General features: G+C 43.8%; 2 protein-coding genes across 5 annotated transcripts in view; one reads left to right on the top strand and one right to left on the bottom strand.

The window, feature by feature from the left end:
• Window positions 1-13,693: 13,693 nt before the first annotated feature.
• Window positions 13,694-19,592, bottom strand: CHCHD7 (coiled-coil-helix-coiled-coil-helix domain containing 7). 3 transcript variants are annotated; one of them, XM_059874275.1, is made up of 5 exons: window positions 19,158-19,592; window positions 18,461-18,560; window positions 16,397-16,466; window positions 14,738-14,836; window positions 13,695-13,830 (listed from the first exon to the last, which is right to left on the bottom strand). In XM_059874275.1, exons 3-5 carry the CDS (start codon window positions 16,448-16,450, stop codon window positions 13,726-13,728), a joined length of 258 nt encoding a protein of 85 aa, XP_059730258.1. In that variant the 5' UTR covers window positions 16,451-16,466; window positions 18,461-18,560; window positions 19,158-19,592; the 3' UTR covers window positions 13,695-13,725. The 3 variants fall into 3 exon arrangements, with proteins under 3 accessions (NP_001124231.1, XP_059730258.1, XP_059730260.1); NM_001130759.2 differs by lacking the exon at window positions 18,461-18,560 and having other exon boundaries at window positions 13,694-13,830; window positions 19,544-19,592; XM_059874277.1 differs by lacking the exon at window positions 18,461-18,560.
• A 469-nt stretch (window positions 19,593-20,061) lies between these two features.
• PLAG1 (PLAG1 zinc finger) overlaps window positions 20,062-28,000 on the top strand; it is a 51,971-nt gene continuing 44,032 nt past the window's right edge. For both annotated transcript variants that reach the window (XM_005215434.4, XM_005215432.4), the window contains exon 1: window positions 20,062-20,274. The gene's annotated coding sequence lies outside the window, so the exon portion shown is untranslated. The remainder of the gene's footprint in view (window positions 20,275-28,000) is intronic.

The raw sequence follows: 28,000 nt of genomic DNA, 5'->3' as shown, positions 1-28,000 counted from the left end.
TCCTACAAGGAAGAAATAATGCATTAGCTGCCAAGAAATAAACCAGAAGATCTAGAGGGTAATACCAATCATATACTGAAATGGATTGAGCAGTGAGTCAAAGTTTCTAGTTCTTGACTTAACAAGAATGCTATTTTACAATCACTCTTGATATCTCTCTGCCATCATCATACATATTGTTCAATTATCAGCAAGACTTTCTTACTGAAATTGTGCTGTTGGACTAGGAGGTAGATAGTATAAAGGTTTATGCTTGAGTTTTTTTTTTCTCCATGAGAAAGCCAAACTCAAATGTAATGAATAATACTATTATTAAAAGTTGAGAGTTAAAACTGTAATTGCTTAATGGTTCAGTTGCTAAAGAAAAAATGTGTTAGTCGCTCAGTCATGTCCAACTCTTTGCGACCCTATGGACTGTAGCCCACCAGGCTCCTCTGTCCATGGGATTCTCCAGGCTAGAATACTGGAGTGGGTTGCCATTCTCTTCTCCAGGGGATCTTCCCGACCCAGGGATTGAACCTGCCTCCTGCATTGCAGGCAGATTCTTTACCATATGAGCCACCAGGGAAGCAAGTAAATAAATAAATCTGACCAACGGTGTAGAAAAGAAAAGAATAAATGAGGAGAAAATGCAAGATATTCACAAAAGTACCCGGCACAGCACTTGGTGCATAGTAAGCATTTTTAAAATATTAGTTATTGCTATTAGTGGAAATGCAGTGGCAGCAACATGGCAGGAGTAGCAGCAATATCGCTTTATTTGGGAGACCACTTGTAATTAATAACAGCGGAATATCTCTGAAAAATGTTCTTGGCAGAATTCATGTTTCCATCTTTGACTGGAGCTCATTACAAATTACCATCTTCTCTGAACAGAGCAAGAACCTTTGAAAGAATGTCCTGGATGAATTAGGAAGGCACACCATCCAGTAATGTGTAGACAGAGAAATATTTTTTTCCCTCCTGAACTGTTCCACTGGACTTATTAAAAAACCTTTCTTCAGCTGCTTTAATCGTTGGGATACTAATAAAAACAATAAAAATTCCTGCCAATATTTATAATATAAAAATATTCACTGGCCTCATATTTGGGGCATCTTAAGCATTTACCTGAAGTCAATTTATTCTCTTGAGGTACCATTATATAAGAGATGTACACTGGATTTTATGTGCTTGTGCTTGGTTGCTCAGTGGTATCCGACTCTTTGCAACCCCATCGACTGTAACCTGCCAGGCCCCTCTGTCCATGGAATTCTCCAGGCAAGAATACTGGCGTGGGTTGCTGTTTTGTTCTCCAGGGGATCTTCCAGACCCAGGAATCGAACCTGGGTCCCCTGCATTGGCAGGCAGATTCTTAATTGTCTGAGCCACCACAGAAGCCCAAGTTGAAACAAAACCAAACATGTTATATGCAAAATACTCCTCCATCTACTGGCTTGGATAGAATATCATGACCCTGGGCCATCCCTTATTATTTCTTCATTTCTTCATCCGTCTCCTCATCCATGAAAATAGGAGCCTTAGTGGCTGCCCTGCTGGTCTTCCAAGGTTGTTATTGGAGATGAGATGAGGAAAAACTTGGATCCAATAATTGCAATTGAAGTGGTACAAATTTAAAAGTTGTTCGTATTTCAAAATGTGAGCTCACTGCCCTACACAAACACTGGTTCTCAGATTCTATTTGTGCTAACTGAAAAACAAATTCCGTGGTTGGTACATCTGCCCCACCATTGGGGCCTGAAGTTGACTCTCGGGAAGGGAGACGGGCCGACTCAGAACTTGCTGGAAAGTGTTTGGATGCTCACCTATCTGTGCTGCAGACAGGGAGGCCACGACAGCAGGAGCCTTTCCCAGACTGCTTGAAGGAATGTAACCAGGCTGTCTCCGAGCTGTGTGCAAGCCAGAATATATATTGACATGATAGACCACAATGGATTTAAGTGTTTAAAGTCAAAAATACACTTTTAAAAATAAGTGCTTGAGTTGGCTGCTTGAGCAATACCTGGGTGCCGGAGCAAATTTGTTTAGAATAAACCACGGAGTATACAGTGGCTCAGATGAAGAATCTTCCTGCAATGCAGGAGACCCAGGTTCGATCCCTGGGTCGAGAAGATTCCCTGGAGAAGGAAATGGCAACCCACTCCCGTATTTTTGCCTGGAGAATCCCATGGACAGAGGAGCCTGACAGGCTACAGTCCATGGGGTCACAGAGTCGAACATGATTGAGTGACTAACACACACACATTCTTTTTGTTAACTTTTTTTGCACGGGGCCAAGGACAATCAAAGGGGAGAAGCACAGTTCCATGGACCACTTTCACATTTCTGCATTATGGGATAACTGCCGCTGGTGGCAGATTGTATCACAAGGCCAGCAAATCCTGCTGCCCTCTGTAAAACAACGTTTAGCTTCAGATAAGTGTGCTTCTATTACCCTGCTCCGTGTCCTTCTTTCTAACACTTCACACACGTCCCTTACGCTTCCTGTAGCCCTCTTTTTGATGGGCAGAAACTTTGCTGCAAAAGAATCTCCCGATTTGGGAAAAAACTGCAAAAATGTCGGCCGCCTCTTTTGCCCTGATGTGCCTGGGGGCTGTGTCCCAGGTGGCTCAGCAGTAAAGACCTCACCTGCCCATGCAGGAAACGCAGGAGAAGAGGGTTCCATCCGAGTCAGGAAGATCCCCTGGAGGAGGGAATGGCAACCCACTCCAGTATTCTTGCCTGGGGAATCCCAGGGACAGAGGAGCCTGGAGGGCTACAGTCATGGGGTCGCAAAATCAGACACGACTGAGCACGCACTCGAATTCTGAGGGCACACAAACTGCTCTCTCTTCCTCTGGTAATGCACAGCTCCTGTGACCCTTCCAGGTTGTCTCCACTGCTTCAATTCAGGTGTTACACTGTGAAATATTTTGTCTTGAGTGACATCTTGTGTGGGTGGGATAGCCAAGGGTTCTGAAGCACGGAGATGAGTTTGTCTCATTCACTTGGCTCATTTAGGGAGACACCACTGCCTCTAGCATATTCTAAGAAGTGATAGGTTATTTCATTATTTGGTGAGATTCCAAGCGCCAGCTTGAAGCATAAGGGGAAAAACCCTGTTGAACCAGGCAGGTGGTCAGAGCACTCTTGGTCCTGTCATGTCCTCAGATATGCAGACACTCGGCCATCACGTAGTGACAGGAGAGGTAAGGGGGTGGCCCTGGAAAGGTCTCGGAATTTGCCACAGGGGCCTCGCTCCTCCACTTCTGACCTGGTTCTGCATCCCAGGGGTGGGAATTGGGGAGCAGGACCCCACTCTCCAACACAAATGTAGAGCAGTAGGTCAGAGGCGGTTGATTCTCCCTTTGGCCTAGAGGGGCCCTCCGTAATTAAGAGAGACTTATCAGGTTTGCCTGCCTGTGTCAGAGGTGAAGTTCCAATAAATAGTTAGCTCACTCCCAGCAGCAGGTAAACAATCTACCTGCGATGCAGGAGACATAGGAGACACAGGTTCTATCCCCGGGCCTGGAAGATCCTCTGGAGGAGGAAATGGCAACCCTCTCCAGTATTCTTGTCTGAAGAATCCCATGGACAGAGGAGCCTGGCAGGCTACAATTCATGAAGTCACAGAGTCAGACATGACTGAGCGACTGAGTATGCACATCAGTGGCCAAGACAGCCTGTTTCCTCCAAAGGAAGGAAGCCTTTCTTCCCTCTACCTTCCATCTATGGGTGACATTCCTCCGACCTCAAGTGAGTGTCCTGCTCATCCTTCACCAGCTCTTGGCCACACCTCCGAGCTTGACCACAGGTGTACAGGGCCACGTCCTGGAGGAAAGAGAGAAACTAAGGCAGTCATGCAGGTGCTGGGGGCGGGGGGGGGGGGGTCTCACGTCAGCGGGCAGTTAACTGCATTCCTCACTTCGGTCTTAGAATCCCCGCTGTGGGGAGAGATCTCTTCAAAGGCGTTAGCCCAATCAGAAGTGTTTCTGAATCCTAAACCTTCCTGCAGAGCCTCTGTGTATTCCACAAGGGCACTCACTCCTCACTGCCCATGGTTTACAAGTTCATGGTGCCCTGTGGGCTTTGGCTGCCTGGGCCCTGGGGAGCTTCGACACTGCTTTTCCCTGTGTGTTTCCATCACCTCCATTACCTATGATTTCCAGGTTCTTAAATGCTTATTCCTGCTCTCCCTGGGACATTCATATGACCTATTTTACTCCCACATCCTAAACCAGGAGATGATCACTAGAAAAACGAGGTCAGAACAGCAAGAAGGAAAGTCATCCATTTGGGTGGTGGCCCCAACTGCTGTCAGAGAAATGAGCTGTTTCCCCTGAATCAGTACATCCATACCCCTTTCCCATCCCACATCCACTACTCCTCGCCCCTCTTCTCTTGCCTTTATGGTCCTTTTATTCACAACACTTACAACTTTCTAACAAGCTATCTAATAATAGTTTATTTATTGTGTTTATTGCTTACTCATTCTCTTTCCAATCATATAAGTCCCATGAGGGCGCAGGTGTTTGCCTATCTTGTTCAGTAATCAATCTTAAGTTCCAAGGACAGTATAAGGCATAGTAAATACTAAATAGTTACTGGAAAATAAAAAAGAAATATTTGCTGTACAAATGAATGAATGCCAAAAGATAGATACCTCTCTGATGCTCAGATCATAAAGCATACCCTTCAGAGTGCTAAATCTTTTCCTTGCTTAATTTCCTCATCTCTACATACAAAGCTTCAGCAAAATTTTAAAACTTGGCCATTCTTTCTTCTACTCTCTTTACCTCCTCTCACAACTGTAAACTAGAAATTTTATTTAATCTAAACACAACCAATTCCTTGGTCAAGTCTGACTCTATTCTCCAAAGAACCCCATGCTTCAGTAAGAAATGCATTCTCTCTCAGTTGCTCATCCTCTTCTAATTAAATCCATCCCATTATTTGTTTTATTGTTCAGAGAAGTACTCAAAATTTCAGAATCATAAACATTTCTGGAAAAAAGAACTCTTCAAGTTAATATAATTGTCTATCTTTGCAAATATGCTACTGTCTTCTGGAGGATTGCTAGTGCCAAATCATACAATCTTGCGCAGCTGGCCCTCTCCCTTAGAGATACCCAGATAGTAGAATTACTATAATTAGTTTTGCAATCACTCAGCACCAAGCAACTCTTACTCAAGATCGGGATACTGTTTTTGTGATGATAAGTTCAACAACATGGAAGGAAGTGGTACTGATCTAAAGCCTAGTCTAGTGAAGAAAAAACAAAGTCTAAGATCTCTGATTTTCAAAATGTCATCTCCTGGAATGGAGAGTTCATGGGTATGTTTTGCTTTTCCTTCTCCTCAAAAGGGAGGGACACAGAATAAAAACAAGTGAGATTTATCAGTGCTTCTTATGGTCCAGTTACCGCGCTAAGCTTTTGGTAGCCATCATCTGATTCCTGGCCCACGTTAACTGTAAAATGTTGGCATTTCAAAGTTGCAGAACTGAGACTTCTACATTGAAGCAATTATCCAGAGCCCACTGCTGGGACAGCTAGGAAGTAGGGCTGCCCCTACCCTCCATCACCAGCCACACCTCTCCCGTCCTGTCCCTCATTTCCTCCGTTTTCCACATCTTCTCCCCATACCCATCCCGAAAGGATAAAGGGGCTTCTGAAGAGATACAGGTAAGTGACCCAGACACTGCTCTGAGCCCTCGTGTCATGAGGGGCTGGAGTCATGCCCCCACCAGGAACAAAACTCAGGAGCGGTGACCATGTAGGGTGTGCTGCTGTTTGCATTGTTGTTGGGTCTTGTTTTCCCAAGAAATGTAGTCCACAGAGCTTGTGAAAGACATTCTTCAAAAGTGGGAATTACATACAGAAGCTATCAAGGGTCTGGAATGCGGTTCTACAGGATATCATCCATGTTTCAAGGGTGACAAGATGACAGCTCCAGCTGCCAAGCCCATGAACCGCAAAGTGGAAACACCCCCATCCTGGCCATGAGTTCCCAAGTCTCCAAGAAGCCTGGGTGTGTGTCAGGAAGCACTTCAGCACACCAGATTGACAAAGTCCACCTTTTTATCCAGGAGAGCCTCCTCTCCCTGCAGATGACCCAGACCTCGGCCTTCCTCTTCCTTGCTCTTCACGGCAAAGAGCATGGTCATCACATCAACGTCATGTTCCTCTGGCATCTCTGGAGCAGAAGACACAGGCATGGTGACGGGGCACCCAGGACCGAGCATTTGGGGGAGATTTCTTAGAGGTTTAGTGAAGAGTCAGTCACACGGTCACACACACTAATTAACTTGTAAATTTACTCATATAAATCCATATTCATGTTTACATCCCATATGGAAGCCTTTTATTTGTGTAGACTCAGTAAGTATTAAATGATGAAATAACTAGTAACTGGGAACACTAGGCAGAGTCAGGAGCTGCGAAGAAAATGGAAAATGCTGTGAGGCCATGTCTATGCGGGGTGAGGAATGTGAGGGTCAGAGGCCCACAGCATCTGTGTGGATCACAGCTTATAGGGCCCAAGTTTTGCTTCTGTATCTGTGACCCAGGAAGACGCCTGGCTTCCCACGGGGTGGGCTGTGAGATTAATAGGACGTTTCTGGCACTGCCTTAAAAACTGCAAGGTGCCACACAAACAGAAGTGTCAGAACAGCCTCTGCTTCTGCAGTTTTGCACAAGATGTAATGGGGACAACCTAGGTCTACAGCTGGGCACAACATGACAGAACACGCATCTAGTTAGAGTGGGCCAGTGCTGCATGGGGAGCTCAGGCACTGGGAGGGTACAGATGGCACACGGTTACTTCTGGAACAGGGCAAGGACTGGTGTGACATAGAGCTGAGCCACCACGAGTCTGCTCCTCAACGGAGCAGAGGATGGCTTTGTAAAAGGAGCAGGAGAATGCTCCCAGCCGTGGGCAGGACCAGTCAGCTCGGTTTATGCAGCTCAGGCCCTAAGCACCGAGGCACAGTAAACTTCTGACTGATGTGGTAAATAGCTTGTTCTTATAATCTGCCCCCACCCCAAAATGAAGTTTACTTGTTCTTGCTTATCAGAGGTTTCGGGTATACATGAAGCAACTAGGATGGGGGCGTAGAGTGCAGAGTTGAAGCTCCAGTACTCCGACCACTCTGACTCACTGGAGAAGACCCTCATGCTGGGAAAGATGGAGGGCAGGAGGAGAAGGGGACAGCAGAGGCTGAGATGGTTGGATGGCATCACTAACTCGAAGGACGTGAATCTGAGCAAACACCAGGAAATGCTGAAGGACAGGGAAGACTGGCGTGCTGCAGTCCATGGTGTCAGAGTTGGACACGACTGAGTGACTGAACAGAGTGTGAGAAGAAATCTATAAGGACAACATTCTGGGCCAAATTATATAATAAAACTATAAAAGTAAAGGAGTAAATGAAACAAACAGTTTGACTTTTTGTAATCTTCTCCAGCAGAGATGTTTTTAGGGGGTCAAGTAAGAAGATTGTCGTAGTTTGTATCATAGTTTTCAGAGTAGACCAAGAATTAGCCAGGCTTTCACGGATTACCTATAAATCCACTATCTTTTTATCAATGCATTTGAAATATTAATAATACATATTTGCATGCCACACACGAAACCTGCTGTGGGACAACCTACAGGAAGTTATGGCATTTTTTAAAGACGTATTCCCAGGGGCGAAAGGCTTTGAGTCAGTGGTTTGCTCAGGTTGTAATGGCAGCAAGTGGCAGAGCCTGAACTCAATCCTGGGAACCGACTCCAAATGCAGTGCCGTTTCACACCAAGTTTGGGTCTGGCTTCTGGGTATTACGTGGATTTCTGCTGTTGGAAGCTTTATTTTCACTGTGAACGACCTTTTTCCTCAGTGTTCACCACACTGGGCAGGTCACCCTCTCCTCCCCCACAATCCCCACCCCCCCACTCCCGTCTCAACACCCTGTACTTGCCCCTCCTTCACCCCACCCACCCTGAAGACAGGTAGAGCCCACCAATTCTCTTCTTTCTCCAGGACGACGATCAGGACTGGTAGAGAAGTCTGAGTTGGTATCAAGCTAATCTGTGGTCTCTAAACACAGTAATAAGGGGACTTCCCTGGTGGTCCAGTGGTTAAGAATCTACCTCCTAAAGTAGGGGGACCCAGGTTCAATCTCTGGTTGGGGAACTAGATCTCACATGCCACAACTTAAGATCCCACATGCTGCATGGTGTGGCCAAAATAAAATTTTGAGAAGAGAAAAAATAAACAGTGAGGAAACACAGTGAATCTGAGCACACAGCCCAAGGGAATGTTTGTGAGTGGGGCTGGTCCTATAGGCCAGCAGGTTTGCAGAATGTAAGCCAGGAGGCCTCCTAGAAGCAAGCAGGTGTTCCGACGTGGATTTACATTTGGTTGTGCAACAGCTCCATCCAGGGCAGAGGCAGAGCCTGGTGGCCCTGAGAGAGTCACCTGCCTGGGGCCAGGGGGCAGCACCGGCCACCCTGCCATCTCAGGCATCAGGCACACTCGCTTCTGATGCAGGTGCCTGTCCATGAAAGCTGTTTCTGGGGTTATAACTGCAGACCAGAACCAGTTCACCTCATTCAATCTCCTTTTCAGAATAGAGCATTTCACACTTCTACAAAATACAAAACCAAAAAGGTGAAGTTAAAAAGTTGGTTCAGGTGGCACTGGTGGTAAAGAATCTCCCTGCCAAAGCAGGAGATGCAAGGGACTTGGGTTTGATCCCTAGATCAGGAAGATCCCCTGGAGAAGGAAATGGCAACCCACTCCAGTATTCTTGTCTGAAAATTTCCATGGGCAGAGGAGCCTGGTAGGCTTCAGTCCATGGGGCTGCAAAGGGTCAGACACAACTGAGCATGCACAGGTGACTTTATTTTCCAGGTTCTACCACATCTGACTATGTGAACTCACAAAGCGAGAGCCACCATGGAGTTGGGGGGTGGGGAGGGAGATGGGCTCTGATGAGGTGGTACGGAGACTGCACAGCCAGCCAGGGGCTGAAGGTCAGGGGAGATCTGATTGCAGCCCAGGAGGCCGGGGCGCTCAGCTTGAAGGACTAGGTTGCTCAGGGAGCTGCGTGGGTGCAGGAGACCCCGTGTCTGGAAGGAGGCAGCCGTGTACCTGTCTGTCTCCCTCCCTGAAGACTAGGGCCCTTGAGGACAGAGCCTGGGTCTTGTGTGTCCAAAAACACACCCTCCCCACTCTGCTCTAGCCTGCACCCTTTACATGGCGCTGGATGGCCAGGACCGTGTAAACAAGAGGAGGGATGTGGATGTTTATCCTAAGGTGACGGCAGGTCTCGGGAAATTCAAGGAGGTGGGTCGCTGGGTTTCTGTTTGGGGAAGGTTCTCTGGGCTACAGTACCAAGGAGGGCCTGAAGCGGACCAGGATTCCAGCGGGAGACAGTGTAGATGGTAGAAGGGATCCCGGACCATCTCCATAACCTCTGACTCAGCATCTCCACAATTACCCTTCTCAACACACAAGTCAAGTGTGTTGACTTGACCTTCTTTATCTCAGAACCCTGCAGAGCTTCCCTTTCTGTACAGAGTCAAGTTTAAGTCCTTGTAACAGCCTTCAAGGCCACACACAATGTGATCCTAAGCCACGTGTCCACAGCCCCTGCCACTGCCTTCATCTACTCTTTCAGCCAATAAGAGGATGTGTCTGTCAAGGCCACTTACCCTCTGGGAAGCTTGCTTCTGCCCCTCCCAGGAGCCCATCCTCCAGGGAGCATCTCAAAGTCTCCTGAGGCCAGTGGTGCCTTGCTCCTCCTGATGGTTACCCCAGCACTCTGCACACTGTCGGCACTTTGCTAAGGCTTGTGGAGTAGAATCAAACTGCAGTGCTTGCAGCCGGATTCATTTAATACTTACTGAGCAGCAGAAACCATAAGCAAAAAGACTGATTCATTTAATTACCTTAAAATATAAAATACTGCTCCGAAATGAAAATACAAAGTTAAAAGACAAACTGGGAAAAATACATAGAATACATATGATGAAGAGGTATTAAACTTACCAAACCAAGCATTCCCCAACTGGTTCACAGCAACAATCTTAAGAAGAAAAAAAAAAGGGGGCGGGGGGCAAGGGAAATAAATACACCCATTCCATTTTTCACTCATCAATGATAAGGATGGAAGTTTTAAAGTGCCCAGCGGGAATGAGGGCCTGAGGAACAAGGAAGGACTCGCAGGCTTTTCATCCAGGACTGTGAAGGTGTGCTTCCTGGGGGAAGGAGTAACAACAAAATTCACACTACTGAAAACTTCAGCCTAGAAATTACATTCTTAGAAATGCAGCATATAGATAAAGATAGAACAAGCAAAGCACCACAGCTGACATTATTTCTAAGAGGGAAGGAATCCATCTGTGGGAAATGGGTCCATGACCTAGTATCTCACAGGGAAAGACCTACAGTGGACCTGTAACCGGCCATGCACAACTATTCCAAACTACACTTCTCAGCGGAAAAGGCCAAGCGCCTCCACTCACGCACTACCACGCTCCTTTTTTGCAAACCAAATATACAGCTACATCTGCTGTTTAGTCGCTAAGTTGTGTTCAACTCTTTTGCGACCCCACAGACTGTAGGCCTGCCAGGTTCCTCTGTCCATGGGACTTCCCAGGCAAGAATACTGGAGTGGGTTGCCATTTCCTTCTCCAGGGGATCTTCCTGACGCAGGGATCGAACCTGTTCCACTGAGTCACCTGGGAAGCACCGGATGTGCCTGTACTTGCATGCAAGACCTTGAAAACCCCTAACATTGGCTGCTTCTGGGCAGATTAATCTACACTGTATACCTGTTCGCATCGTTTGAATCAGCCGTGTTTTCCAATGTGTTCAATTTTAAAAGCCTGCTCTCCTGCTCTCTCCAATCACATACACAGCTGTTGATCATTTATTATATACTAGAAGCTTCCTAAGGAAGTGTTATGGACAGAGCTGCTTCTTGGAGTAGTTGACATTGCTATGTCCATTATAGTGGATGACACTGCTTCCATCCTTCAAGAGCTTCTGGATAACTACAAATATGCAGCTCTTAGAAGAAACGCACAAAGGCAATGGCACCCCACTCCAGTACTCTTGCCTGGAAAATCCCATGGATGGAGGAGCCTGGTGGGCTGCAGTCCATGGAGTTGCTAAGAGTCGGACACGACTGAGCAACTTCACTTTCACTTTCATGCATGGAGAAGGAAATGGCAACCCACTCCAGTGTTCTTGCCTGGAGAATCCCAGGGATGGCGAAGCCTGGTGGGCTGCCATCTATGGGGTCGCAGAGTCGGACACGACTGAAGCAACTTAGCAGCAGCAGAAGAAACACAGATGTTAACCTTTGGACTTTTTTGTAGACATGACACCAAAAGCTACAACCACCACCACAAAATGGACTACATCAAAATGAAAAGCTTCTGTGTTTCACAAGACACCATGAAGTGCAAACACAACATATTCAGAATGGAAGATAAAATTCAGAAACCATGTATTTTATCAGGGACATGTATCTAGTGTATGTAAAGGACTCTGGCAGTGATAAATATACAACCCAATTTAAAAATGGGCAAAGGATCTGAGCAAACATTTCTCCAAAGAAGATCTCTAAGTGGCCAATATGCATGTGAAAAGATGCTCAGCATCATCAGCCATCAGGGAAATTCAAATCAAAATCACAATGAGATACCAACTAGGATACCTCTAGGATGGCTGTCATCAAAGGCAGGTATTACAATAAATGTTAATGAGCATGTGAACAAATTGGAACTCATACACTGTAAAGTGGTGCTGCCACTCTGGAAAACATGTTGGCTCCTCAAAAGACTAAATGTACTCACCATATGACCCAGTATGGTCACACCAGTTCAACTGCTGGGCATATATCCAAAAAGATGCTGTCTATGCAAAAGCTTGTACACACAAGTTTCAAGAAGCAACACACCTCATAAAATAGCCAACACCACAAACAACCAAATACCTGTCAACTGATGAATGTATAAATAAAATGTGGTGTATTCACACAATGGAAGCTTTGTCAGCAACAAAAGCAACGAAGCACTGATCCAAGCAATGGGACTGAACCTTGAGAACATGATGGTGAGTGAAGGAAACCAGTCACCAAAGATCTCAAGGTACATGATTCCATTTATGGAAATGTCCAGAGCAGGCAATTCTAGAGACAGAAAGTAGGTGAGTAGCTGCTGAGTGTTGGGGGTGTCAAGTGGAGACGAAGGGTGGTGTGTGTTAGGAGCAGGCCAAGAGTGCTACCTGCACAGGCTTGCTTTCTGGGGTGACGGCTCCTAAAGTCAGTTGTGGGGATGGATGACAACTTTGTCAGTATACTATTAATAACAACCACTGCATTGTACACTTTGAACAAATGGTTTACATGGTATACAGACTGCATGTTGATAAACCTGCTATTTAAACATAAAAAGAGCTAGGCCAGGACAAATAAATGTGGATATTGGTATGTACATTTAAAAAGGTGACATTAAAATTCCACTTTTAAATAAGCCTAGAAGTACTGAAATGTTTCTTACACAATATTCATTGCTTGTCAGCTCCTATCTAAATCCATCATTTTTACAGCAATCAATACAAATCAAAGAATTTCTGAAACAGTTCTACCTTTTATTCAAATAGAATCACATTTGAAAATAAAGGTTGCATAGTTTAAAAACCTCTGACCTGGGTTTTGGACTAGGACCAACGAGCTGGACAGTTTGTGTCAGCAGCCGTTGTAATACTCCTGCACCAGGACCAGATGAAGAGAAGGGACACAAACTATCTGTTTTCACTTTCTATACACATGAAATTTGATCAAATAATGTGTCTTTTACAAAGCAATCCTGTAAATGAAAGACCCTGGATTTTAAAAGGCGTGGGTTTGAGAGCTGCTTTACAACCCCACCCCAGTCATGATACTGAATATTCTTTTATATCATAAAATGAAGCTCAGCTCCAGCCTCATCCTGTGTTGCCATCACCTGATGAACCCCAGCCCCTCCTGTCCATCTCCTCCTGCAGGTGAAACCCCACCTCTGAAAGCACCACCTTTTCTTTAGAAGGCTGTCCAGTAACCACAGACTTCAGTCTCAGAATCCTTTGACTAAGCCCATCATTAAGGAAACATAAAGAAAACCAGTTCTCTGTATGTCATTTAAAGACACCCGTGCCTCCCCAAGGCTTTTTAAACCAAGGTAAAGGAGTGAGATCAGGGCAGAGACCTTAGTAACATGCCTGAGACTGAGGCCCATCGGGTATCCACCCTGGACTTGCTGTCCAGTCTTCTCCCCACCACTCAGTCCCCACCTCCCCTCCAGGACAGTCCACACACTGCTCTCCACATGTGGCTCCAGCCCGCCCTCGTCATGCTGTCACGCACATCACTTCTTCCTTGGAGACACTGCCTCCCTTTCACCCCCTTAATCCCTCCCTTGTTCGCATCTTTCTTCTTTCTCTCGAGACCCGGCAGAAAAGCTCAACTCTCCACTGAGCTGTTCCTAAGGCCCCCTTGCATTCAGCAAGTCTTCTGAAGTCGGGGACGTGGCAGAGCCGGGGTGGCCCGCTCTCATTGCGGCACTGACAGCAGAAGTGGAGGACACGGGGCTTTCCCTGAGGAATCCGAGATCTGTCTGGGTAAGGCCTGAAAAGTCTTATGAAGACGCAGTAACCACTTATTAAAAATATTTATCTGTTCCTAAGTTAAATAAATAATTTTAATGCAAACACTCAATAGGGCATCTTCCCCAATCCTCCCAAGATCTCGTCTCTCTCTGCTGCCGTGGGCATGGGCGGCTTCACTCCGTTTTGTCTTCTCTGGATCATGACAGAGTTCTGTGTGTATGTACAAAAAAGAAGAAACCAGAATCAGTCATATACTAAATGCCAATCAACTGCCAGTAATCGGGTATTGCGTCTTCTAAAAGGAAACATAAAAGAGCAGGTTAAAAAAAAAACAGAAAATAAATTCTAGGACTCCAGATAATGTTTTGAGATTATCATCCATTAAAAAGAAGTGATTATTCCCATGGTGGTGGTGGTAGTTTAGATGCCAAGTCCTGTCTGACTGCTTTGCAACCCCATGGATTGTAGCCCTCCAAGCTCCTCTGTCCATGGGATTTCCTAGGCAAGAATACTGGAGTGGGTTGTCATTTCCTTCTCTAGGGTATGTTCCTGACCCAGGGAAGCCCCATTATTCCCACAGGAATAATATGACCCCTGTTACTAGGATGGGGATACAGTGTTGAACTACCAGCCCAGGAGCACAGCCCACCAATTCAGAACAACTGCCCAAAGGAGCCAACAGGTGACCACAACAAGTGAGTGAGCAGAGGGAAAGGAAGCCATTGGAGCCGGTGCTCAGAGAAGCAGAAATTACAATATATATGAGAAAATGGGGACCATGGGCAGCAGTGGGGGAGGAGGTAGAAAAAGAAGTTGGATACGCGTGGTGACAGGGCAAGCCCGCCATTCCATCCACCTCTAGAAAACTAACATGATGGTGAGATACTGATCCACGTAGGAAGACCCACCTCAGTTGGAGCTGAATCCTCACACGTGGGAAGGGTTGAGGCACCCAACGAGAGTGCCCAAGGGTCCTGAGGGCACACGGGGGATGTGGTCAGAAAGATGGGCTTCCCACAGCCATCACTAAGGAAGGGTGGTGGGTTCTGACAAACCTCAGGCTTCAGACTCATGCATAACAGATGAGTTCTGACAGAGGTGACCAAGCCAAGCTTACCCAGAACTTCCGGCAGTTCTTGTACTTCAAGAAGTGAGAAGAACAGCTCTCCTTGTCATAGTTGTTTTCAGCCATGCATCTGGTAGACGCATCCGATTCCTTAAACATGTAAGACAGGCAGCATTTAGGAGGCAGAGTGGCATCTAAAAAACAAGGTACACACACTTCTGAAGCTGCGTCCCCCGAGCAGATAACTGGAGATAGTTTCAAAACGGACTTAGCTTTCCAACTATCCCAGCATCCGTTATGCTCAAGGCCAACACCTGCCTCTTCATAGTTGGGGTCAGTTTTTTCTGTATCTGATTCACAGGAATTTGAGTCAAAGCACTGAATGAGATCAGTCAGTAACCATTTATCGAGGCGGCTAAGGCAACTTCGATGTGCTCAGTCATGACTGCAGGGAGCTTTCTGTGGGTCCAGGGTTAGGGCTCAGCACTTTCACTCCCAGGGGCCTGGATTTAATCCCTGGTTGGGGAACTAAGACTGCACAGCAGGGCCAAAAGAAAAAAGAAATTCACTGCTGCACAGCAGAAGCCAAATGCCATCTCCTGACTCAGAGGGCAGCTCTCCACTCCTCCAAGTTCTCACCTGGACTTGAACATTTGATGTTAAGGTGGTTTCCAGACCCTAAGTAAATAGCTAATGACTGGTCTACAACAAGTAAATTAATGACATTCGTCTCAACGTATGTTTGGCTATCATTCACTCCATTACGCAAGTAAATACACTATTATGTCAGTAATTTTAATAGGTATTATTAATATCACTTCAAAACTGAAGTAAGCTACACAGGGCTACAAGTTCAAAGGAGGGTAGCTGCCATTTGGGAATTAAAGTTTAGCTGTCTGAACTGGAAGCAGACTGGATAACAAACTTCAGAGTAAAAGGCATGATTCTGAGAAGTCATCTGAAGGAAAACTTTAAATTAAGGGCAAGTAATTTGCTTCACAGATCTGAGAAACTTGGTTCATCTAAAGCAACTTAGGAAAGCTGCTGAAAACAGATTTCAAGTAGAGAACAAAGCCAATACTCCACGCCAAATATTTAACAAGTGTGTATATTTGGAAAATGCATATGAGTCAGGAAATACAATTTTCATAGCACCAGTCCGATGGCTGCCTTATTGAAGGATGACAATGCCACAAGAACTGCTAATTGTACCAAATAAATGCCAACAAAAGCTTATTATAACAACAAAACATTTTGTTTACATGATACCCTTGTGAAAACCTTCAGGCTTTAAATACTCTAATTCAGTTATCAGCCCTTCACTCTCAGCGAGGTGGTCTCAGGGACATGATGAAATCATTGTTATCAAAACAAATTTCAGTAACCATTTAAAAATACCTACTTTTTCCAACTTTGCAAGTTCGGACTCAAGAATTTCCTCAGTGTTGCACATGCTTGTCTAGGGTTAAGAGTGACAACTAAAATCTTGTATGCTCTACCAATTAGGGAAACTTAAAAGAGATGAGTCTTTGTCAGCTAAATGATGAATATCTAAAAATGCTCTGGTGAAATAAGGATACACAGGCCATGAATGTTTCTTGTACAGGAATAACTTTATTCAAGAATTGAAGAAAACTGATGCCCACAAAATCAGAAGATGCTTCTTTTTCCAACGTAATACTTGTGACAATTCAAAGCCAACCAGCTTACCGACAAGCAAGGGTTTACGTCAGGATCCCTCAGCCTCCGTGTCACCATGGGCATCCTAAGTGTCTTCTCCCTGCAGGCAGAGGTTGGGAAGGGGAACACGGGGGACGGGGGATGATGCAGGAGTCAGTTAAGCCTCATCAACTCCACAAGTACAGTACCTGAAAAGTTAACTCTGGCCTAAAGATTTTCTAGTGAGGAACTCACGTGCTCTCTGTATTTTCAGAATGAAGACTTGGATGTGATTCTCCTCTACACTGACTCATGCCTCAGCACAAACACCTTGTTTAAACTGTTTAAGTGCCTCTACTGAAATCTAACTACAATGTTCAGAGAAAAATACAGTTCTGCTAAAATTCAGTTTTAGTTTACTCCTATTTCTAAAGTGGTGAAGAATCCGCCTGCCAATGCAGTAGACGAGAGTTCTATCCCTGGGCTGGGAAGATCCCCTGGAGGTGGTACTGACAACCCACTCCAGTATTCTTGCCTGGAGAATTCCATGGACAGAGGAGCCTGGCAGATTATAGTCTATGAGGTCGCAGAGTCAGACTGACTTTCAGGGACTAAAAGACAACAATATCTATAGACTAAGCAATTAAATGTATTAACAAGACAAAAATACAGCATGCACTCTAATGATTACTTCCTTATTATACACTGATTAGCACACAAAATAAGGGTGGAATAATTTAGTACAACCCAACTTTAGCAAGTCAACTATAAAGTACCTGAATGTCTACTCTGTGGCCTGTCCTGTGTTGACCAATGTACCAAAAAAAAAAAAACAAAAAAAACCACACACCAAAGTTATTGCTCAGTGGACATTTTGAAAAGTTTAAAAAAAAAGAAATCTGAAATTTAACTTCCCAAAAGCATCTTCTATTTAACTGATACTTCCAGGGATAAAGGAAGTGAGGGAACACCACTGCGGCACATTCATCTTCTGGCTAAAGCCCTATAGGCATACAGCTTGGAGGAGCCTTTATCAATTAAAGATGATCACAGTTCTTAAGAGCCAATTAGGGATTCCAAGTCAAATCATATACTCTTATAACAAGTACGTCACCCATACTCCCAGGACAAATGCCCTCTCTAATGAATCTAACTGAAATTGGTATGCCTGTTATCTTCAAAGACACCATCATAGAAATGAACTAAAAGAGAACTTTTTTTAAAAAACTCAATTACTTGTTAATTAAACGCAATTCTTTATTTCAACACGTTGGCATATTATCAACGAGCCACCCACAAATATTTTTAAATGCTCTGCGCTAACTTTATGGAACTTACTCCTGAATCCTGCTCTAGCTTAACTGTCTTTTACCTAAAGATCAAAGAAGACAGCAAATAATGTAGGATTACCTACCTGAAACACCAATGAATAAAAAACTGAGTCAGTTATAACTAGACAGAGCTCTGAACTTTTGCACAAAGTGGTTTCTACTTTCCCTCCCCAAGATGGGACCATCAAAAAATATGAGCCATGTTAAAAGAAATAAAAGTACATTCAGGAAAAACAATCAGACTCCCATAAGCTCCTGAAAAGTGGAGGTATTCTAGGATCATGAGTCAACTAGTTCCCTTTCTCTTTTACAAGCTCAGTATGTCCAAGCTAAAGGGGATAAACTTTGCAAAGAAGGATAGAAAAAAGTCTAATCATTCCGGGTCCTTTCAGTAAGCAATCCTTCTATTTTATGATCTTCATTGTATTGTACAATACATGAGTACACCTAGCTAACAGAAATCTCTTGACAGGAAGAAAATTTCAAGATGCTGTTCAACTGTACCTAGAAGCTTCTTCCTCTCCCGCACAGAGGCCACAAAATGAACTCACGGTTTTCTTGTCTGCATGTGTCCTGTGTTCTGAGCACAGAGCTCTGCTCCACTGTTCACACTCCTTGGATGTAATCTCAACAATGATCTGACGCAGACTGAACTAAGGTTGCCCCCCTTCCGTGAAAGTGTTCTACTTTTTATCACCATCGTCGGTTAGAAATTCTTTAAAAACCACACCACCTAGGTAACATCACATATACTGAATCAAGTTTGCTGTAGGAGTATATTCACCTTTCCTTTCCTTTCCTTTCCCTTCCGGGTTCTAAATACCAGTCAATCTAAGTTTGGATTTCCGACTGTCACCTGCTCTGCACGAATCCACATGTAATAACTGGAAATGAAGAGGAAATGTCAGTTTACAGTGAGGACCCGAGCTGAAAGCGGGTGTTCCGCTAGGGAGGCCTTATCTACTTGCTCTCCAAAGGTAACAAACAAACGTGCCTAAGCTCTGTCCGCAGAGGATAGTGGGAGAGAAACCAACGATTTGAGGGAGGGGGCGCAAAAAAGCACAGCACGTTTGAGGAAGAGCGCTCAACTCTTTTTGCAAAGGGCAAAATGCTTTAAAAAGTATTTCTCGACTTTCCATCCAGTGGTTCCACGTCCCCACTCGGAGCAGCTTTGCAAGCTCCTGACCCGTCCAAGGCCCCCTGCCGCCGCCACCGCCCGCGCTCCAGGCTATCCGAGCCCAGGCAGGGCTGCGGGCCTCCCCACCGCAGGAGCAGCCGTCGGGAATCCGCAACGCGTCCCGCGAGGCATTCGAGCCTTCAACATATGTCTAGGAGCAAGCGGCGGATCAGGAAGTCGGGGTGGCCTTGCGGAGGGGGCGGGGAAGGCGAGAGGAGATCCCGGAGCGAGGCGAGCCCTAGGCCCGCGGCCTCCCGACAGCTGCCCGTCCAACCTCGTGAGCGGTGGGCGCAGGTGAACACACCTTGCTCTCACTTTCGACGGCACCCAAGAAGGCAGGGGGCGAAGAAAACGCAGGGAACTGGGGGCGCGGGCAGGGGGTTGGGAGGGCGATTACGCTCCAAAGGCTGAGAAGTAAGGGTGAAGGAAGGGCTGGGGGTGCCCAGGCAGGGGGCACCTCCCTCACCCCCGGCCCGAGGAGACCCGCGTTGCCACGAGGAAGCGCAACGGCAAGAGGCCCGCGCTTAGGCGAGGCCTGGTGGAGGCGGCTTCACGCCGGAGACGCGACTGCGGGTCCCGCGGCGGCCGGGACGCGCCAGTCTCTTCCCGCAGCTCTGCAGCCGCGGCGGAGGGCAAGGCGGAGGGGCGGGGGGGGGAGTGGGGGGGGGGGGGGGCGGGGAAACCACTCACCTCGGGCGGCCGCTCCGCCAGCGTCCAGGCCGTCTCCAGCTCCAAACACGTCAATGGCTCACGCAGCTGGGCCTTAAGTAGCGCGCATCCCAACGTGCTGCCCCCGCTCCGCGGCGGCCGCCGACCCAATGAGCGCGCCCCGCCGCCTGACTGACAGCCGAACGGGGCCCGGCTCGGTGGGGGCGGGCGGGCCTCGCCCCGCCCCCAGACGGCGGGAGGAGGGCCGAGACGAGAGGAGTGGGCGGGGCGGTGCTCGCGACCCCGCCTCCGCCCCCGCCCCGCCGCGCCCCCCGCGCCGCGGCCCGCCTCTTAACACTTCGGCTTGACGGGCGGCGCGGCGGGCCAATCGGAGCGCGAGGCTGCGGCGGCGGTGGCACCCAGTGGCCGGCCCCGGGGAGGAGCGCGCGGGGAAGGGCGGGGAGGGCGGGCGCAGCGGCGGGCGGGGGCAGGGGGCGGGCCGGCGGGAGGCGGGGGCGGTGGCCGAGCGGGCCGGGGGAGGCGGCGGCGGGCGCGACGTCGGCGGCGGCGGCGGCGGCGGCGGCGGCGGCGGCAGCTGCAAGTTGGGCTGCAGGGGCAGCGCATACACTACAATGGCTGCTGGAAAGAGGCGTAAGGAAACAATTTCCAGGCCCGCCGCGTCCAGCCCGAAATATGAGAAAAAAATTATTAGAAATTCCGCGGGCGGTGTAAAGGCGGCGGACGGGCCGGAGGGAGGATGTTAAAGCCCCGCGGTGAGTTCTCCCGGGGTCCGGGGCGGCGGAGAGGCGTTTAGCGGGAGAAATATCAGGGTTATTTAAATTATGGGACTCGCTGAGGGGGCAGAGGAGCCGCGGCGGCGAAAGGAGGAGGAAAAAGTTTGTGCTGCTCTCAGCCCCTGCTCAGGACCCCAGAGAGAAAAATAATAATAAAAAATAAAATAAAAATAATCGGGCGGGGGTGCGGGGACTCCCGAAGTCGCTTCTGACAGGGCAGGGGGCGATGCGGCTGGAGACCCGAAGGTGAGGTCGGTGGGAAAAAAAAAAACCCCTTTATTCAGGGTCTGGAAAGTTTGAAAAGTTTTCCTCCTCCTCCGCCTCCTCTCTGGTGCTGCGAATATTGTGACAGCGGCAGCGGCAGCAGCGAGAGCGGAAGACATTAGAGACCCGAAAAATAAGGGAAAAATTAATATAAATTCGGTTTTGAGAGTAAACTCTCCGCATTTTCTACCAAAACATCCCGGGGGAAGGTGGGTCCCCAAAGGGCCTGGCGGAAACCCGCAGTCGGCAATATTTGGGGGGCACTTGGAGTGACTTGGGGGGAACTTTGCCCCTTTTTTCAAAAGAGGTTTTTCTTTTTTGGAGAAATGCATTTGTTTTCGCCCTTTCCTCAGGTGGGCGAGTCGGGGTCGGGGTGCGGGGTCTGCGAGGAGGTGTGAGCCCCGGGTGTGTGGCTGCGGGGGGGGAGGGGGGTGCTAAATGAAAGCAGGAGATCTGCACAGACCAGGGACAGCTTGTTGTCAGTATCATAAACAACCAAAATGGAGGGAGAACTCAGGCATATAACCAAATAAAAATTTTTTAAAAATCGCAAAAAAATCCCAAAAAATCCGGGATGCTCCCCCTTTTCTCGCTCAAGGTAAAAGGATGAACCGCCTTTCCCCTGAAGTCCATTTTGACTTTGCAGGGACCAAGGAGTTAATATTTATTTATTTTTTCAAAACTTTCGAAGGGCAAAAGCCTTTTATAACTCAACCGACAATGAGAAAACGTGAAAATCCGATGCTCGAGAAGGAGGGGGAGGGGGGGGGAGGTGGTAGTGCAGAAACTGCTAAACTTATTGGTAATGTGGGCTGATCTGACATAAGATAAACACTATATTTGCTATTTTATAACTCTGTTTTAATGATCGTTGCGGGTTTTTTTTTCTCCCCCCCCGGTGGAAAAAAAAAAGTGATGCCATTTTCTTAATAGAGTTAATATGTGTGATTGGAAGAATAAACCCTTTCGGCTTTGAATTGCATTTTCGTCGCATTTATGCTTCAGGTTTTGTTGGTGGCTCCCTCCTTTCTTTAAACTAGGCTCTACAGAGGAGGGGTAGAGAGGTGGTGGTGCACACAGAGGCTGGTGTGCAAGACTGGAGCACCTTTTGGGGTGGGGTGCGGAGTTACTGAGCTACTCGCCTCCTGACACGTTTGCTTCACCTGCTCATCCTCAGGATAGAATGTCCAGCCGAGGTTTTCTGGTTTTATGTATAGAAAAGGATGGTGCCTCTTGCATCACAGTGAAGTTAATGGGAAAGTGCTGCTGATGTTGGTTTCCACGTGGGATGTGGGACAGAGCAGGGCATTTTAAAGGGACAGCTTCTCTTTTCTTATGATTTTTCATCACCTACACAGAAGCCCTGCGTGAGGACCAGCAGCAGAGGTGCTGGGAGGGTGTGGTGATGGAAGAGCCTCCTCTTTCCATGACTCAAACGCACCCACCTTTAGCAGTGATGGAGGGAAAGGAGGGCTAAAGCAGGCTCAACAGAAGATGGATATTGTGTAGATCAGTTTGTTTCCAAGCTGTTCTTTTGTGTAACAAGCCCTCCCAGGAACTTTGCATGTTACATTGCTGTGCTCTGGAAGCTGATTTTGGAAGGAATTGTGGAAAAATGAAAATAGTTTAAGGTGTGTGGTGTAATGGTATAGCATTATTGAACAGTTATGAATTCTGTGCAGTGAGATCAAAGAGCTGTGTATGCCCATAACATGATTTTACAGCCATTTTGTAAAAGCTGTAAAATACCTAATATTCAATTTGGCTTAAGGTACACTGAGGACTTCTGGTTGAAAACTGCAGACAGAGTGGTGGAGATTCTTTTACTCTGTAAGCAGTAGGCATTTCTTTAAGGGAAAAAAAAAAAGCACATACACCAACACCATGGAAAAGTTTACACATACCCATTTTAAAGCCCCATCCTATACATGTGCAGTAACTCTGTGCCTCTGAAATGAAAAGGTTTTAAAGTCCTGTGACCTACCGGTTTGCATCTTTTAAGTTGAATTTATTTGTGTTATTTAACAGGAAATGTTTACTGATCATAAACTACTGTTGACTCTGATGGCTTAGATTTTCACAATATTTTCAAAATTGAAAATATGTAAGTTGTGTGCTGTACTCTGTTGGACATTAAGGTTCACCTTGAATAGAATTTACTTATGTTCCGTTTTCCACAGGTATATGAAGTTTCTGGAATAGATGCCTATTTTCCTTTGTTTTTATGATTTATAGAAATGGATTAATATAAGGACTGGATTTTTAGACTTCTTATATAGAATATTTTTTCTGGCCATACTGTACAAATTATTATTTTGAAGTCTGGTGTACGTTAACCTGTGTTCACATCTGAACTCTTACCTGCACCTTTCTGTAAAGACCTCCATAGTAGCAGTTACATCAGTGTAGTGTGGTTTCTGATTTTGGAAGCAATTGCAACTTTCTAAGAACTCATTAAAAAAATTAATCCCATGAACCACTGTTAAATCAAAATTGATTAGAAAGTGATTAAACTGTCAGTGGAGAAGGGAAACTCCCCCCCCCCAAATAATCTTCGCAGAGATTTCATGGTGCCATTAATACTTATAAAACCTTTGAAATTTATCTTACATGTTCATTGTAGTTTGGCTGGAGGAAGTTACATTGACTATAAGTAGTCAAATTCAGTATGGATTTAAAATAAGTGAGACTTTTAGATCTTGAATAGTTGCCACTTTGACAAACCCGTTACTAACATCAATAAATTCAGTTTCTGTAAATGTGAAGGAGAAGTATTTCTTCCAGTTACATGTGACCATGGAGTTATTCAGTTTGCTTGGACACTTCACATTATGATTAATTTATTGTCATCCTAAATAAAAGTGCTGGTATTGTGATTTTTTTTTTTCTATATCACAAAAGGTGGTATGAAACCTTCTTCATGTTTGGGTTTTACACACCTGGCTACTTGTCTGAATCAGAAAATACACTCAGAGCACACAAGTATAAAACCTGTAATTCCTTGGAGAGTCTTACTTAGCTGGGACATAGCATAATTACTCATTTGAATTGATTGTACTGAGCTTTTGTAATGCCTAAGAAATACTACCTATTGAACATCCTTTTCCTGAAGCTTCTGTTAAATTGTACCAATTAACAGAAATAAGTTAAGGCTGTTGTATACTCATAATCTTTATTTCAGGTAGAATTAGAGAAGCCTCATAGCTGGAGATGCTTATTTGAAATTTATATGTCTAATTTTGCTATTGGACATTCTATAAGGAATTTAGCTGCTGTGGAAGATGATTTATAAATATGGGCTAATTCTGATAAAATTCAACATCTGCATATTTATTACAATCTAAATATTTTAATAAACAGACATCTTATAGCTAAATAAATTAGTGAATATGTTTTTATCAGTATATTTTCAAAGTTGTAAGTGTACTCTTGGTGTTTTAAAATCATCCAAAGGTGTTCTTTTTTTTCCTTTGTTTTTAATATAATACTGGTTGTCACTATATACATTTTGGTTTGGTATTCTGGAAATTTTCCTTTCTAAGGATTAAATTGTTATTTGCTGAATGAAATATAATGCTGCTGTCTTTGAGATTTGAAAAGCTTGAGAACTAAAACGTGTATCTATAGCTGTCTTTGAAGATTTGTTTTGATAATCATTTGCCCCTTGAGCTGTGTAATCAAAATATTGGTTCCTTCCAGGAATGTTTTAATGTTTTTTATTTAGAATCTTGTTCTTTGGAAAATTAATGTCTGAAAAGTTACCTGTTACACATATATACACACAGACACACACCCAAGAAAAAAGTTTTACTGAGTAACTTTACTTACACAATCTGGAATACTTGTTCTTTTTGATGTGTTTCCAAATGTATAGGAAATAAATAGAAATTTTCCTCTTTATATTGATAACATCTTAGATTCTTTAGATAAGTTATTTGAGTAAAGGAAGAGTTTCAGAAGAAGGCAAGAACAACTGAATGTGTTCAACAAAGTCCAGGATAGTGAATGTGTTCAAGGTAAAAAGGCTAACAGTTGTCCCTTGAGCCATTTTTTAACTGTTTTAAAAACCTGATGAACACCTTATCTGAAACATCAAATACTTTGAAAATATATCAGACACTGCAGAGGAGCAAAAATTGACCCTTAATTTCTTTAATTGTAACAGGAATTAATGTAGGCAGCATATTTAACCAATTAGTAAGTGTTTAGGTAGCCTTGGAAAAGTATTTACAAATAAGTTAAATGTGAGGGCAGGGTACAGTGAATTGATGAACTGAAAGTTAACTATGATTTTAGAATTCATGCAGGGGAAGTCTTTTCCATTTTATAATAAGACCACTTGGAGGTAACTAATTTTTACTTTTGTGTGTATTTCAGTACCTAATTTTTTTCTTTTTTTGAAAAAGCCTGAACCTGACATCTACTGTGTTACGTTTCTTTTATAACAGGGCAACTTTTATATCTCATTAGCAAATTTAATTTGAGAAATTAAATGCACAATTTTACATTGTAACATTTTCTGGAAGTGTTGATGTGTAGTTATTAACATTTGGAGTTGTGAGAAATACTCATGTATGAAAGCCTAGTAGCCGTTATTGCAGGGGCATAATTTGATTTTTAGTTTTGAGTCGCTTGGCCTAGTGCCCAGTAGCTTACATTCTACCCTGGGTGTCCACCTGTCTCTGCCTCCTCCCTCCAGGGTGGTATTGACAAGGATATGGTGATGAGGAACTACCAAGGGTGCTTTGGTATTTTTGCTTTATGATTTTGTGTGTGCACTGGTGTGTGTTGTTCAAGTGTTAAGGTTTTTGTTCTTTTTTTTTTAAATGCTTATCAGAGAACAAAATCCCAGTTTTAGAAAACAATATCTCATTTTTAAAAAGTGAAGTGGCGTGATACTGCATTAAAATTGTTGGTATTGAAAAGTCCCTGGATGTCTTGTAAACAGAGTTACTGCAGGGACATGGCATTAAAACTAACCACAGTGTGTGGGGGGAATTTGAGATGGCAACCCAAGAAATGGGTATGCCTATGTAGAAGGAATGAATTTAGGCAGTTGTATCCTAGGTTAATAGGAGGAGCAATTTGCTTGAAGTGTTTCCCTGTGTTTTTTTTAAGTGAAAACTTTTTCCTAATCTAAATACATAGAAAACCTAGAAATATGAATGTGTTAGAAAGTAAAAATGTTCTTTTAGATTTTTTTTTTTCTTAAAAAAAAATTGTAAGGAAAAGTGTATTATAAGAACCTAAGTGTCCAAATTTAATGGGGAAATGTCCAAAATTAATGGGGAAAGAACTAGGTATATGAGAATATCAGATGTAATCGTGGTAAATTTAAAATTTTGACTTCTGTGAATACAGAATAACTAACTATAAAGCAAATAATAGTAAATTTACTCCCCCAAAATGAGAGTGATAACTGGGGAAATCTGTAAGAGAGTATTTTTAATACAAACTGCTGGTTTATGGTAACCTTTTAAAAATAGATTCCTCCCCAATTTTTCCTCCATATCTTTAGACTTGTAGTAAACTAAATTAAACTCTAAGAATAATGTGTAGAGATTATTTGGAATACTCTATTTTTAAATAAGGAAAAATGATTTTTTGTTATTTTTTTAAAAGAGTAAAGATTATTTCAAATGTGTACCTAAGTGAAGTGTTCTGAAAAATTTTAGAAACTGTTGAAAATTATTTTCTTAATTCTTCATCAGAAACTTTAAAACTTCCCATTAAGTTAATGAAATAAAATTTAAAACCTTGGTTTAAGAACAGTGTACTTTGTGGACTTTTTTTTAGGACAATTTAAGTCATTTCTTCCAGACTCAGTAACATTTTAAAAGCTTTTCACAAGGTAAAGATAAGAACACTCACAAACTTTTTGACTTCTGAAGTGTTTTTAGGGGTAAGCTGACAGTTAAAGAAATTTTCTTCCCCATTTATTAATTAGCAATTGATTTTCTGAAGGAGAATCTAGATCTATTACAGTATTGTGTTCAAGAGTGGAATTTTCTTTTAATATTAGAAAATATTTTGAGGGTAAAGGAGGCATCGTTTCTTCAAGGGTCTCAGCAGACTGTGGTTATCTGTTATTGCAGAGCCTTGAGCCCTACCTTTTTTTGAGAATCAGAGACTCATTTTAGGCTTTCAGATATTAAATATTTGAGTTATTGTGTCAAACCAATGTTGGAATTGCACATTGTTTATTGATTATTTATGGTATCCTATCTTTTATTTCTGAATATGGAAATGTTAATTGTCAGATGAAATGCTACAACTACAAGGCTGCCATCTGATTTTTTGAAAAATTTTATCTTTTAAATCAATAGTTTGACATTAGAGCCTTGAGTTTTGAGATATATTTTTGGAGACTGTTCAGCTAGAAGTCGGAGAATGAGGAATTTAGTCCCTTTGACTAATAGGCAGAATTAGAAAAATGTTTTAATCAGTTTTTTTCTACTTGAAGATATTTTAGTAAAAAGTTGACTGAATTGTTCTTAATCAGAAGAATTTTAAGAAATTGAACCTGAAAGTTTGAGGTAGTTCAAATGTGCAGGTTCAAAATGGCATCAGTTGAATTTTAGACTAGTAGATTTTCTCAATAACTTGATTTTATTTCCTTGTATTGCCTTAATGCTGGAATTACATAGAGCCCACATCAGTTTTCATCATATTCTAAAACAGTTACACTAATAGGTCTTATTTTTATCAACTTTAGACAATGAAATGAAAATACTATTTTATATAAGGGTACATTACCTTTTTAAAACTATTATGTGCATTTCCTAAATTTAATTTCTTTAACTGTTCCATTCCAAGGAAGAGAAACTAGCTCCTTTACTTTAAAACTAAATTTGCTCTAAATTTGCAGTTTATGGGAGAGTTGTCACTTTATATGTTTAGATAAGATCTATTATAACCTTAAATGTAAATGTTAATATGATTATCATATCTGATTATAAACTATATCTCAAACATGAATTTGCTCCCCTTCTTCTAAAATTGTTTTCTGAATAAAACTGAGAAAATATTTTTCATGTGTTTTTCTCATTTGTTATTGTCTAAAGTAATTTAATTGGGTAAGTTTTCAATGTCAATTATATTCCTCTTCTAATATTAATAGAATTTTGCCTAAAATTACTATTCAAATACACAGTGTCTCAGCAGTAAAATAGAACTAGATATATAATAAAAAGTTAATTATACTATGAGTGGTAGAAGCAGTCTTAGTAGTTCTTATTTGGAATAGTTTAAAATGGCTCAAACAAACTGCCCATGGGTATAAGGCATACCTCTAACAGCAGTTAGTGATATTTTATAGTTTTCTTTTTCTGCTTCATAAAGTTTGAGCATTCTCAGAGCTACTGTCATGCAATAAATAACTGATTTAACTATGCCCTGTGTAGAGTACACATATCAGGTTTAGCTTTTAATATAAGTTGCT

The sequence above is a fragment of the Bos taurus genome, chromosome 14 (assembly GCF_002263795.3).
Source record: "Bos taurus isolate L1 Dominette 01449 registration number 42190680 breed Hereford chromosome 14, ARS-UCD2.0, whole genome shotgun sequence".
NCBI lineage: Eukaryota > Metazoa > Chordata > Mammalia > Artiodactyla > Bovidae > Bos > Bos taurus.
This window is presented reverse-complemented; position numbering and strand designations above follow the sequence as displayed.